The following is a 14,454-nucleotide window of genomic DNA, read 5'->3' as shown; positions in this document are numbered from 1 at the left end:
TCTCCACTCTTGTAGAATATGCCGGAGGTGGGATTAGAGAGAGGGCAAGAGGTCCAATGTGGCAGGGGTCATCTGTATATCCCCTCCAGCCCTCTGCATGTCATGGGGTAGACTCTGCCAAATCTCAAGCTGCACGGTTTCTCTTGGGACCTTTTCTGTCACTCTTGATTTATTTACTTACTCATTGAGGAGATGTATTTCCATTTGTGACAAGGTTAAACAGACATCCATATTATTGATATTTCTGCTGTGTATGATTACCTTCTACTTAGATTCCAATTTGTCAACAAATTGATAGATGTCTGTTACAATAGTTGCCAAGAAAAAAGTAATCATTTTATGCACATTTTTATTTGAAGACTAGAAGTTAGATAATTGGGCATCAACCCATTAAATAACGATGTTTTCAGATTTTTCCCATAGTGCTATTGCAGATTAAGATGCATTTTGCACACACATTGTACAAATGTGTTATACCCACATTAGATCAAACAATACCAAAGTCACAAAAATCACTGCTGTTGCATAAAATCAGTGCAATAAAAGGACCATCATACTAAAGACTACCAGTCTGTGACCTTCCTTGCTCTGCTCTTATTTGGATTTCGGGACTCCATCCTATCTTGCTTCACGAGAATGCATTGATGCTTTATAAGACAAACCCCTGAGGTAGAGGTTTACCTCGAAACATGGCGCATGTTGGGACTCATGGGATTTCTATTTTTGACACGAAAAAGAGTCAAAGATAAGTGCAGTTCACCTTTATTTCAATTGCAAAAAATAATTGTAAAAAAAATAGCTGAAAATATATTGGAACTGTGGGACCGATGATTATTTAAAAAGCAAGGAAGGTCCACGGGACCGGTAGTGCTTAGTGTGCATTGATTTTGTGCACACCCACATTAGATCCAGTTTTTGAAGGGATTTTTCCATTTTTGTAAAATACTTTGGAAACAGCCTGTTGTGTGCAGTATAATCTTTAGTAGGTTAGCTCAGTAATAGAGTTTATGCACAAAAGATTTCTTATATGCTTTGTGGGCATTTACAATTGAGCTACCCTGACGCAAGAGATTTCTGTCCCTTCGAGTGAATATGAAGAGTTAGTCGTGCCCTCCTTGGGTTACCCTCTTTGATCACATTGATCCAGTTATAAACCCATCCCATTGTAGACATTGGGGCAGATTTTAAAAGGGCCGCGCGCGCCGGCGCACCTATTTTGCATAGGCCGCTGGCGCGCGTAAAGCCCCGGGATGCGCGTAAGTCCCGGGGCTTTCGAAAAGGGGAGGGAGGGGGCGTTCCGGGGGCATTCCCGAAACGACGCAGCGTTTCGGGGGCGGGCCCCGGTGTTTTGGGGGCGGGCCCAGGGGCATGGTCAAGGCCTCCAGACCAGCCCCCGGGACCGGAGGACGGAGCGGGGCTGCCGGCGACGCGCGCAAAGTTACGCCTGCTGAAAGCAGGCGTAACTTTGCCGACAAAGGTAAGGGGGGGTTTAGATAGGGCCAGGGGGGTGGGTTAGGTAGGGGAAGGGAGCGGAAGGTTGGGGGAGGGCAAAGAAAAGTTCCCTCCGAGGCCGCTCCGAAATTGGAGCGGCCTCGGAGGGAACATGCAGCTTGCGCTGGGCTCGGCGCGCGCAGGTTGCACAAATGTGCACCCCCTTGCGCGCGCCGACCCCGGATTTTATAAGATACGCGCGGCTACGCACGTATCTTATAAAATCCAGCGTACTTTTGTTCGCGCCTGGTGCGCGAACAAAAGTACGCACTCGCGTATTTTTTAAAAATCTGCCCCATTGTATATTAATTAATGACCGTCCTCACTGATATCAGGACCGTGCTGAGGATGCTTGTGGAACCCTCAGGTTTTTAGGAGGGAGAATCGGAGTAAATTAAAGACCTGGCTTTTCAAACAGGCTTACCCAGATTAGATCCCCTATGTCTTAACCCCCTTGCTGCATCAGTACATGATTCAAACTTATCTATTAAGTGATATTACATTGTTTAACATATTATTTTCTACAGTATGATTTCTTGTTTGCCAGTTTCCAGCTAACTTTCTCCTCTGTTCTCTGTAGTCCCATCCCCTGTCCCTGTTTGATGTATTTTCCACCTTCAGTTCGGATGTAAACCTGTATGATGTAGCCACTAATACTGGTATAAAAAAAAAAAGCCTTAAATAAATAAATAAAATATGAAAGCAGGGATACCTCCAGGGCTCTTTGATAGAAAGCTGGTTTATAAACAGCAACAAGTAGTAGTAAGGTATAAAGCTAGATTTTTGTGGTCTTTGGTGACTATTCATTTGATTCTATGCCATTTAAAATTATTTACTAGAATTGTGATGATACAGTTCGCCAATGATAGTTTGGTATCTGGTAAAGAATTTTTTTTTTTCAAAATTAACATTTACAATGGGTGTGCAAAGGAGCTTACAGAGCTTTGGTAATGAACACAACTTTCAAGTTACTAGTGTACCACATTAACAGATTTTTTTTTTTTTTTTGGCATAATGCTATATAAAACAATTAAATAAAATCTGACAGGTTGCCAAAGCATAAAGTAGGCCTGCTCCTGGTAAAGTAATTCATTGAGCTTCTGTTGAGAAATACCTTTAGGCTTCTCTTCTGCCAAATGTGGAGGTTTAGAAAGAATTATACACAAGGGTAAATCTCCATGGGCCACAGTTAAATAATATCTTTTTTTTTTTGCAGCATGGGAGAAAACGCCATGAGCTAATTAGCTCCAGATATGCGTTCCTTTATGTGACTTGGGAATTCTTTGTGGAATCGAGGCCTGATGTGAATGATGGCTGCTTTAGGCATAACTGCAGCACGTGTGTAGTTTTAATTAAACAGGGAAACAAAAATAAAGGATTTTTTTTTTCAATTGTATTTATTCATCTCTGTTATAGATTGGATTTCCAAAAGGACCTAGGTACATTTTCTAAAAAAGATTAGAAAGAAAATAGAAAACTGGATCCAGGGCAGTAGTCGAGGTGTGTGATTCTGCTATCAATGTGTGGCTGTCCAGTTGCAATTTAGAACTTAAGTAAGTAGCCTTGGTGAACCCGTGACTTACCATCCCTGCCACTTCATTTCTGTAGCAGACAAAGGAGGGCTTTATATTCCTTAGCGATGAGGAGACATGTGCCCTGGAGGATGGAGGTCATGAGTCTTCTCCTCTCTCTTAGTTTAACTTGGTTATTGTTTGAAAAGGGGGCACCAGAAGAGGCAACAAACTTAGGAAAAATGAGATGCTTATGCTGTGCTTATGCTGAATAAACGACTCAAGAAAATGGCTCTGTATAAATATACTGTGAAAGGAGCTACGATATTTGGGCCTCATCACTGGTATTGTTTGCTCTTGCTGGGAAAAAATACAAGATAGAATAACTGAAAAAAAGTTTAAGTACTTCTGCCTTGTCTCCACATGTTCAAGGATAGTGGACCTCTTCAGTGTTTTAAACGTAAAAGTCAAGCCACCCCTGGAATAACACTTAATTTGTTTTTTGCAAGGTCATTTAGAGCAAATCTGCCTCCACTGTTCAGACATCTGAGGAGTCTTTCCTTGGCAGCAGACTCAATAATATGCTGGAAATACTCCGTAAACCTGACGATGTGCTGGGTACACGTCTGTGCAGGATGTTTGATGGATTTATACGCCAGTGTGCTGCAAGCACCCTGATGAGATGCGTGTGTTTGCTATGTTACATACTGGAATGAGATACTTAAAAATCAGAGGGGATACTGCATTTCATTTCTGTAATTCTCTGTTCTTTGGTTTGGTTTTTTTTTTTTTTTTTAATAGATTAAAATTGTTTAAAAAAGATTTTCAATCTCTTGTTTTGTACAAAATTGCCGAAATAGGGACAGAATTTGAGCATGTCAGATGATTGCAGTATTGGCATTGAACTGAAATGGTAGGCTGGTGTCCCGTGCACCTTACCAGATGCAGTGAAGGCAAATTCCGTGGCATAAAAAAAGAAAAATCCAAACGGGTATGAGCTGCTAGAGTCCCTCTAGTATTTATTTGGGAAGGCAGAGGCCACGCTCTGTCTGAGAGGCTGCGTCCTCACTAAATACCAGCAGCTCTGGGTTATGGATTCTCCGAAGGGAGGAGGGGGAAGGATAACCTTCCATGGCCCAAGGCAGAGAGGGAAACCTTTATTCTGGATGTACTCGGTTTCTTGAGGGAGTTCTTTGTAGGAGATTCCAGTAAAAAATGCTGGTCATTCGAATAGAATATTCCAAAAGTAAAGTTTATTGCAGAATATCTTCACTAGTAATCAACTGGCATGTTTTCTCACTGCTATATCCATGATATGTCCAAAGTCTCAAATCCGACAGCCTCTGTGTAAGTGCCCCTCGGAGTGATAGGCAGTAAGATAACCTTCCTTCCTGGCTCCCAGCATGGGATGGGGGTCCCCTGGCCTGCAATGGTTCTCCCTTCGAAAAGGTTTACAGGTATTCCAAAAAAACTCCACTTCTCCATGGCCTTTATGGATCTTCCCAGTTGAAATTCCAAAAATCACAGCAGGGAAACCCCCTCTCTCCCCACTCCTGGGTAGGAAGGGATGGGCAAAACCACTCAGCTTTCCTGGCACAGAGTTACCACTGTCTGTCCACTAGGTGTGAGGGGGGAAGCAGCTAATATTCCATCCTGCCCAGAGCAGGCGGATTTCACCTCCCCCTCAGAAATAAAATCCAACAGTCCTTAAACAATCCAAAACCACAACAAGATGCACTACTTAGCTGGATTGTGGTCTTATTTCCAATTCTTTATAGCCAGAGAGTAAGGCCAGCCACACTGGAAAGGTGGGGGATCAAGAAAAGGTGTTTCTCATCCTAACCCCCAACAAACAATGCCTCATCTCTCTTGAGCAGGTGGGAACCCACCAAGCTGGAGGCGCTGTAGCAAAGTGGTTTACTCCAGTTCCCCTCCTCCCTCCAGGTCATAGCCCAGGGCGTTTACTAGTAGAGATTCCAAGGCCTTGCCACACTGTCCTACTGAATGCATCAACTTGAAATTTTTTAGTCTCTGTGGTTGTAGGAATCAGAGGGTGTTTAGGTTTCCTTATATTAACGCTCAGTATAATAACTTAAAACAAACCTGTGCAATGCACAGATCAAAGATATGGCTAATGCTCAGGCAGAAAAGAATTTAGATAGTAACAGAGATACAAACAGGTGGGACCCTGCAGTAGAAGTCCCAAAACCGAGCATACTTTACTGTCCAGGATGCAGGTCCTGCCATTATTTTTTCAGGGTGAACTTCTCCTCTAATTTAATTATTTATTTATTTTTATTTTTTATTTTTTTTTTTTTTTATTTTTTTTTTTCGAGTGCTCACTTTTTGAGACTCTGGTTGCAGCACCACACCCATATGGTATTTTCTGCAGGATTCCTGGTGAAAGAGAGCAATGGCTACCTTGTAGCTGTCCCCTATATGTGGCATATTGCTAATTTTTATCAACATTTAGTCAAGAGAGCACAAAACTGTATGTTACATTAAAACACGTTTCAGTACATTTTTTGTCTCTATAAAACTGGCAACTAAATCAGAGAGGAAAGTGAGGTTGACTGAAATATCATTTCCTTTATGCATTGCACTCCAGGTATTTTGGAGGGCACCCATCAGTATTTGTTGTCTTGCAAATAAAATGTTAATCAGACTTCTAGCAGTTGGAACTTTTATTATTTGCACTGTTCTTTGTACGAGTTGTAGATTGCTGGGCTGTAGTGTATCTTTTGCCTACAGGACGTTACTTAGGTTTTAGAAGCTGTGCAGTTCTATAAATGGAGAAAGGAAGAGGTGATCATTCTCTCAGGTCTATGTTACAGTGTATTGTTCCTCTAGTAACAGAGATTGCTGTCTTCAGTACAGAAGCGGTAAAACCTCCCAGTGTTTTTTGAGCTTCATTGTACAACTTGGAAGTAAGAGAAGAAGGAAGAAGCAAAAATCTTTGTAGTTTTTTCTGAAAGGCTTGATTTTTTTTTTTGTTATTTCTCATGCTTCACTCTCCTATAAAACTGTACTTACTCTTAGTGGGTTGTTTTTTTGTTTTGTTTTTGTAGGCCGGAAGCTCCCAGGTTATCTTTACTAATCCTCTGGAGATTGTGAAGATCCGGTTGCAGGTGGCAGGAGAAATTACTACCGGACCCAGAGTCAGTTCGCTTACGGTCCTGAGGGATTTGGGGATCTTTGGCCTTTACAAGGTAGGTGTGCCTCGTGCTCCGGGCTGCAGCATGGCTTGTATTTATGAGGCTTTGCTTCACGATCCATCTTGTGCCAGTTATCTGCTAGAAACGGTGGTCGCTGTATTTCATGGTCCTTCCCCTGCCCCCCCCAGCATTCAGTGGCAGGAATCTGCCTCGCCCCCATAAGTTAGAGAGGATCCCTCCTCCGAGGCTGAAACTGTCAGCGCTGCTCCATTAGTTGGAAGGTTGGGAGGCACACGAGTACAGTAGATTTTTTTTTCCTTTTTGTGCTAGTAAATATTAGGGCTAAAAGGCAGCCACAGTAAAGCATATTTCCTTTCAGTATGGCCATGTTCAGTCGTGTCTTACAGTATCATCCAAAACACATAGACCATGTTGAAATATATAAGGGAGAAAATATAAAAGATAATGGAGTGTTTATTTACAGGCAGTGAGAATTCACATGATGCCTTTATCGATCCATGGTACGACCACCTATTAGTACTGTGTGCAGTTCTGGTCACCCCATTTCAAAAAATATACAGCAGAATCTCAAAGTGCACAGTCACACGCATAGAAATTCGTGCAAGGAACAGTGATAGAGAGGAAAAAAATAAATAAATAAAAAATTCACAAATGTTGCTGGTATCCCTAATCTTAGAAAATAATTTGTGCACAGCAGATAATTAAGGGGTAGATTTTAAAAACGAGTGCGCGGGCGTACATGTGTGCGCGCCCGATTTTATAACATGCGTGTGCATGTTATAAAATCCGGGGTCGGCACGCGCAAGGGGGTGCACAATTGTGCACCTTGCGCGCACCGAGCCTGCTCTGAGCCACGCTGCCTTCCCCCGTTTCCTACCCCACCTTCCCCTCCCCTACCTCCCCTGCCCTTTCCCCCTACCTTTTTTTTCTTCTTTTTTTTTGTTTCTAAGCTTACTTTAGCCCTGGGGCTGAAGTAAGTTGCGCCTGCCGGCCGACTGCCGGTTGGCAATCCCAAGCAGAGCGCCAAATGGCTGCTGTGCCTGGAGCCTCTGGCCCCGCCCCCCTCCCCCCCCTTTTTGCAAGCCCCAGGACTTACATGCGTCCCGGGGCTTTACGCTCGTCGCCGGGCCTTTTTAAAATCCGGCCCTAAGGTTGGGTTTAATTAAAGCAAAGCCCAGGAGAGACAGCAATTGCCTCCATTGCCAATGCTCCTGGTTCCCTGGAGTGGAGGAGTAGCCCAGGGATTAGAGCAGCAGACTGAGCACCAGGGAAACCAGGCTTCAGATCCTGCTTCTCTCACTGCTGCTCCTCCTTATGACCCTGGACAAGTCACTTCACCTTCCAGTGCCTCAGATACCAACTTAAGTTGCAATCTCTTTGGGGAAGGGACCTACCACCTGTACCCAAATTGTAACTCACCTTGAGCATGGGTTTGAAAAGGCAGGAAACTAAATCTAAAAATGTAAATTAAAAATCTGAAATTGTTTTGAGTTTTTCGGTTCTACATCGTTTCCCCACTGCAGTGTGAAGCCACCTTCTCATCAGAGCTCAGTATGGTGTCTGCTGACGCCCATCAATCCAGAGACGTGTACCTGACAGGCTGCCCGGCCATTGCACCACCAAAGTCCCCTTTTTTTTTTTTTTTTTTACTAAATTTAAATATCTTATCTTGAATATACCTCCCTGTAGAGAACCCTTGAATACAATTCATATTAGTGGCAGTAAGACATGAAAGAATGCTCTGTTATATCCGGGGCACTCTGCCTCAGAAGACTGCAAGGTGGGCTGTGATCCTGCTCCACAGCTGGCTCCTGCAGCAGACCAGTGCTTTTGGTCAGTCTGATGAAAAGTTTCATTAGTTCTTCCCTTTTATCAGTGCTTGCTTGGAAGCCAAAACTGCCTTGCATTTGTTTTCAGTCTCTTGTTATCCCAATTGTTATCTTCGCAGCAGGACCCTCTCTCTGTCTTAATAATGTGATAGCAGTGAAAGTGTGCTTATCGTTTAGTGGGATTTAGATCTTTAAGAAGTTAAGTGGTGGGATTTGTCGATAATGAATTCCCCCGAAGAAAAGCCCACACCGCTCCCTACCTCAGCAAAACCGTGCCAGTCAATGTAGACCCCCATCTCTGCAGGTACACTTACCGCCATCAATACAGATCAGATGTAATGAGGCAGAAGTTATTAGTTTTCTTAAACAAGAGAACAATATTTCTACCAGTACCATGTGTTATTGCAAGGGGGGGGCTAATCAGTAAATTCAGCAGCTCCAGCACAGACAGTGGTGAGCCTACAAAAATATTGTTAGCTGTCGTCTCTGCATTAGGGATGTACGATAAAAAGTTATCTGTAACTACGGCTTCCATTGTGAATTTAGCAGGTTGTGCCACATGGTGGCTGATTCTTTAAAGGCAAGGATGACAACCTGCCTTTGCATATGTGATAAGTTGTTTGTTAAAGTTTTCTTGCTTCTTTCTCTTTCATGCTGTCCCGTGAAATCCTTGCTCGGCCTGGAGAAGGCTGCCAACATTTGAGAGTCATTTCCTGTCCATAATCCAGTTCTCATCCCGGGCTTTTTGTAAAGGCCATTGCATGCAGTTGAACGTAAACCTAAACAGTGCTGTTTCTTAGACAGGAGCCTACTGTAATCAGCATTACAGCTGTGTGTTGTGTTCGAGATGGGAAAGGCGCAGGCTGCAACTTGTTCTGCTGCTTAGGAAGTAGCAGGAGTTAAATCTGTTTACCTGGCAGCCCGCCTCAGGACCCCTCGAGTCAGGCGGCAAGCTGGGATCTTGGAGCGCTTGCCCATTTTTAGTTCTAACCCCGCTGATGTAAAGTATTTGTGTTTTGTTTTATTTGTTTCCATTTTGTGTGACAGGGTGCCAGAGCGTGCTTACTCAGAGACCTGCCCTTCTCGGCAATCTATTTCACCGTCTACGCTCACTGCAAACATTTTTTTTCTGATGAAAATGGTCATGTGGGAGCACTGCAGCTCCTTGTATCCGGGGCTATTGCAGGTAAAAAAAAAAAAAATCAAAAATCAAAAAACCCCACTGTATATAAGAATACGGCCGGAAACCTAACCTCCAAAATATGGAAATTCTATTCATGAGAGCCATTTTTATAAACCAGTGCCACTCATTTCTGACTTGGTTCACACTTGAGCACTTTTTTATTTTCTGCCTGAGCTCGTGTCATTTTAATGAGAGCTAATTACATTTGCATAATGAGGATAAACAGCTTGCTGCAGCTGAGCAGGCTTAGAAGTAGGTTAGATCTGTCCATCCCGTCTATCGGGAGCAGGCCCTGGGATGTAGGCCCTGCTGCGGTTCCTCGGTGAAGCTGCGCCACCGGAAGAAGAACAGAGGTCGGGGGTTTTGTGTTAGACAGGGAGGAATTTTCTGCCTGGTCACCAGCCCGGAACCTCTTTGAACTTTTCCTCCTGTTCCCCGCTTGAGGGGAGGGAGTGGAAAGTGGAGGCATCCGCTGGCCCCCGACCTTTTTTTTTAAAATTCAGTGAAGTACCCACTGGCGTTAGAAGTTAAAAAAAAAAAGCGAGTGCTGCAGCACGGACTAAAGAATATATTTACAGGTTTATTTGTTATGAAAGAGATGGAAGGGTTTTGTTTGGTTTTTTTTTTTTGTTGAGATGACGAGAATGTGTGAGAGGCTTATGTGAAAAAGAGAAGGCCTTCGTTACATTTGGACTTAGCCATGCACTAGCGCACTTGCTTTAGTTTTTCTTTGTTTTGAGCCCAACAGGCTCCACCTGCTGCTCTGGGCTTCCAGCTCACTCGGAGCGTACGTCTGCTGGGCTGCGGTGCCATGAGCTTTCATTCATGATGATCTGGGGTTCCTTCCCTATTTTTATCTCTCCCTCCTAACAAAGCCCAGCCATCGCAGCAACAGCTCCTCCGGCCAGGGGCCATGAATCGCTGTTAAGGTGGACTGGAAGTCTGACTGGCTGACACTTCCCCTCCCCTCCCCAGCCCACCCATAAGGTTTGTGAATGCTCCTCCCCAGCTTCCTGTCAGCCTAGTGAATAGAAGACCTGAGCCAGGAATGGGACCCATGTCCTCCACTTGCCACTGAGCCAGCTCAGACACTTGCTTCTGTGAGGAATAGGAAGAAAAGCATTTTCCACTGTTTGACTTGTGATTTCTTTGTTTTTGGTTTGGTTTTTTTTCCACCATGATCCCTGTTGCTCAGGGTGGACTCTGTATTCCTATGAAGTCTGCAGTGATTTACCCTAGTTTTCTTGCTTCTCAGACACAAAGTGGAGGCACTCTGGCTCTTGGCTTGAAGGTGGTGCTCATCGTGCATGTTTTCTTTGAGGTAGATATTCATAAATGAACATCTAAGTAAGTTAGCCAGATAAGACTTATCTGGCTAACTTACATGAGATATTCAGCAGCACAGCTATACTGCTGAATATCCATGAAATAATCGCTAGTTAGCCTGATAAATCTTACCCAGCTTACTTTAGACCCACTATTGGATTAACGTAACCAGATAAGTGGCAGTTGCTAAATGCAGCCAGATATTCAACTACTGCCACTTAGCCGGATAAGTGGTGCTGAATATCAACCTCTCCATGATTTGTGCCAATTGGTGAATAACTACCGGTAACTGTTTTTGTAAGCCTCACAGGCTTGTGTTTATGTGTTTGGGAGTATAAATGCAGTGAGAAGTTCACTGATTGAACTCGAGTCAGTGATGGCAAGTTCAAATCTCCTCTGCCACTAAGTCCTGGGCAAATTATTTCATCTCCCCATGCCTCACTGTAGCCAATCTTACTTGGACAATAAAAGTATAATAATACGGCACCTTTTTCATCTGCATACCATCTGGAGTCCAGAAATGTGATACCAAGTCATCCATCACAGAGCATTAAAATTTGAATCGTGCTTTGGAATTATGCTTGGATGAAAACTGCATTCCAAATTATCTTTGTAGCAGAGTTCTCGTTTATATTTTATATAAAGTTTATCTGTATGTTCGCTCAGGAGGTTAGAGAGCATGCAGCTCTGTTTAGCCAGATACACTGCATAGTAGAAAATAAAATCAGCTGGAAAAGCTCCCTCCTTTTTTGCAGAAAGCCTCTGGACATCCACCACGCAGCCTTGAGCTCTGCATGGACCCATCGTCCTCGGAGTTAGCAAGGAGCCCAGCCTCATACTTTACAAACTGCTGATTCAGGAAGAAGGGGCACATTTTATTGATTTTCTTTTTTAATTATTTAAATAGAGAAACTACCTATTTTAGTTAGAATGGACATGATACATTTGAAACCGACTGATGTGCATGAGCTGGAAAAGAAGGGGGCAGCACTTCTAAAATGAGCGGCATCTTCCAGATGAGGGTGGGTTGTATACGCCACGCATCCTCACATCTGTTGAATTAGAAATGTCATTTTAAAATGTCTTTGTGGGACTATCAGTCCCTGCCGAGCTTCTGGTGTCCAGCAAGTTTAGAAACTGTGAAGTTTCTATATTTGAACCAGGACTTTTTAAAAGGATTTTGGTTACATTTCTGCCATGTTTTACACTACCAGCAATCATATTACTTTTGTTGTCATAGTAACAGTACGTTTTGCACTAATTAGTACAGTTGTATGGGTTGCTTTTGTTTTGCTTTTTAACAAACTTTACTTTCACAATTAAAGGGGTTAAAGTTGCCAGTTGCATTCCATAAGGTTCAGAAGCTTCCTCCACCACACACATTTTATTTGAATGGCATACCATTTTCCTCTGTCAGGTGTGCCTGCTGCTTCCCTAGTGACCCCTGCTGATGTTATCAAGACGAGACTGCAAGTAGCAGCTCGGGCTGGCCAGACGATATATAGCGGGATTATCGACTGCTTCCAAAAGATACTCCGAGAGGAAGGGCCGAAAGCCTTTTGGAAAGGAACTGCAGGTAGAGAATCCACTATATATATATATATATAAAATTATTTTTTTTTCATTTACAAGACTTGTGTTTTTCTATTAGGGTGTGTTCTCTGAACAAAATGTGCATTGTCTGAATAAAATATATGATTATGCTTTACTAGCTCGAGTCTGCAGGTCTTCGCCTCAGTTTGGTGTCACTCTGCTGACTTATGAGCTTTTGCAGCGATGGTTCTACATTGATTTTGGAGGAATGTAAGTTCTGATATTTATAATACATATGTAGCTGGAAAAGTGATAATGTAGACAGATGTAAGGGTTACCAGAAAGCTGTTTGTGTCATAAGATACATGTTTTCAGAAAACGGCAGTGCTTTAACATTCTATGTTCCATAATCTGCAAATGCAATCTTTTTTTTAACTAATAGTCTCGTAAATCCGTACATGCCTTGTACTCAGTAATTCTTTTGTATTATGTATTACATGTACTCAAGCAGTAGTAATTTATAGTGCTATCTTTTCTGCTTCATGGAGTATAATTCCCTGAAAAAGATCACTTAGATTCTGAGAAGTATTGTAATTCTGAGGGATTGGCTGGCTCAGGGATGCAGAGCCTTTCACCTGTAGGCTGCAGGTTCAAATCTAGCACGGGTTGGTACTGTCCAACAGCTGAAAGCTGTTTGGTGCTGCAAATGGAATAAGCTGTTATTTGAGGTTTAGTTCACTATGGACAGGTTTCAGTAATCATTGAAAAGAAAGCTTTATCACAATTGGCACCAACTGAAATTCTTGGATGCAGTCTCAGGAGAGAAGCCACAGACTAAATAGCCATGGAAACTAAACTGTCTTCTCCTTCGTAGTAGAAAATAAGATCAGGGTGGGGAAGCTTTTTTTTTTTTTTTTTTTTGGCCACCACTGTATACGTTCTGTGGCTTAGGGAGAGGACTTCAAGTCTGACGTCCGGCACTTTTCACAAGCACTGAATTTCCTAGAAAAAAAATTAGAAGATGTAAAAGGCAGTGGCTTGAAGTGATAACAGTATTTTATCCGTTAACAGCAAACATCCTAAGGAAGGAGCGATCCAAAAATCAAGAATCTCTGAGCTTCCTCCTGCTAATCCCGAGCACATCGGTGGATACAGACTTGCAACAGCCACCTTTGCTGGCATAGAGAACAAGTTTGGCCTTTACCTTCCAAAGTTTAGATCTCCGGGTATTTCCTCTGTTCATCCGAAAGTCACCGCAGCATCCTGAGACTACCTTGAAGTCTAGTAAATTGGCACAGTCAAAACAGCATTAAAAGGAGAGCAGCCTGGTACCAGTGCACAGCATCTCTCCAGGCAGCTGCATGTGAATCTTGCTGAAGTGAGTGGTGAAACCAAATAAATATCTATAATATCTTAATGTATTTATTCAATGCGGTTTATAAACTCGTCATTTGTTTGCACAGAGGACATGATTTTGAGCTTTGGTTCTCTGCATGTTATGTGCTTTTTTTCCCCCCCTAACTAATAGCATGGATCTGGACTTTGCACAGTTTGCACTTCCTGGCACTGTACATATTGTACATCTTTGTACAGAGACATCATGGCATTCAGTCAAAATAAATTTCCCTTTATACATGATCACAGTTATAAGTAGGTGAAAATGTACAGAATGTTTTGAGAAGTGTTTTATTAAAAATCATGTGACAATAATGTATTGGAAGTCTTCATTCTTTAATAAATCAAGGTTTTAGACAAGTTCTTTTTATTATGCTCCCTGGAACTGGTTTTTTGTTTGTTTGTTTGTTTCAGAGAGAGATTCTCAATATTGTATGTTTTTAGCAATTCTGGGGGAGTAATAAAGCAATTGGGAAATCCAAGATTAAATTGAATACAGAAAGATTTGATGGAGAAACTCAGATGCCTCAGATGCAAAAATTGTGCAAGAAAAAGCCCACCTTTTCAGTGGGGATGAGGTCCTACAGCAAGAAATCAATGTTATGAGGCTCCCAAGGGGTGGACTCAGGAGCAATAGTGAGAAAGATTTCTTTATAGAAAAGGTGATAGATGCATTGAACAGCTCCTAGATTAGGTGGTGGAGGCAAAAACAATAATAAAATTCTCAAAAAAGCATTAGGTAATGGTCTGCTTATTAGTCTTCCATGCAGGCTTTAGATCAGTGCTTCCCAAATCAGCCAGTAAGGTTTTCTGGATGTCCACAATGAATATGCATGAGATAAATTTACATATGCTGAGTCTCCATTATATGCCAATTTATCTCATACATATTCATTGTGAATGTCCTGAAAAGCTGACTGGCTGTAGGGTCCCCAGCACAGGTTTGGGAAGCCCTGCTTTAGATAGTATAAAATAGAGCAGTATGGCTTACTTTTGGCAGTCCAAGGGGT

At 42.6% G+C, this 14,454-nt stretch overlaps 1 protein-coding gene across 3 annotated transcripts in view; it reads left to right on the top strand.

Moving 5' to 3' along the window:
- SLC25A12 (solute carrier family 25 member 12) overlaps positions 1-13,804 on the top strand; it is a 207,436-nt gene extending 193,632 nt beyond the window's left edge. For all 3 annotated transcript variants that reach the window (XM_029605784.1, XM_029605785.1, XM_029605786.1), the window contains exons 14-18: positions 6,071-6,211; positions 9,055-9,193; positions 11,934-12,092; positions 12,229-12,319; positions 13,121-13,804. In XM_029605784.1, the coding sequence (XP_029461644.1) occupies positions 6,071-6,211; positions 9,055-9,193; positions 11,934-12,092; positions 12,229-12,319; positions 13,121-13,316 (726 nt within the window). In that variant the 3' untranslated portion in view covers positions 13,317-13,804. The remainder of the gene's footprint in view (positions 1-6,070; positions 6,212-9,054; positions 9,194-11,933; positions 12,093-12,228; positions 12,320-13,120) is intronic.
- Positions 13,805-14,454: the final 650 nt, after the last annotated feature.

Source organism: Rhinatrema bivittatum, chromosome 6 (genome assembly GCF_901001135.1).
Source record: "Rhinatrema bivittatum chromosome 6, aRhiBiv1.1, whole genome shotgun sequence".
NCBI lineage: Eukaryota > Metazoa > Chordata > Amphibia > Gymnophiona > Rhinatrematidae > Rhinatrema > Rhinatrema bivittatum.
This window is presented reverse-complemented; position numbering and strand designations above follow the sequence as displayed.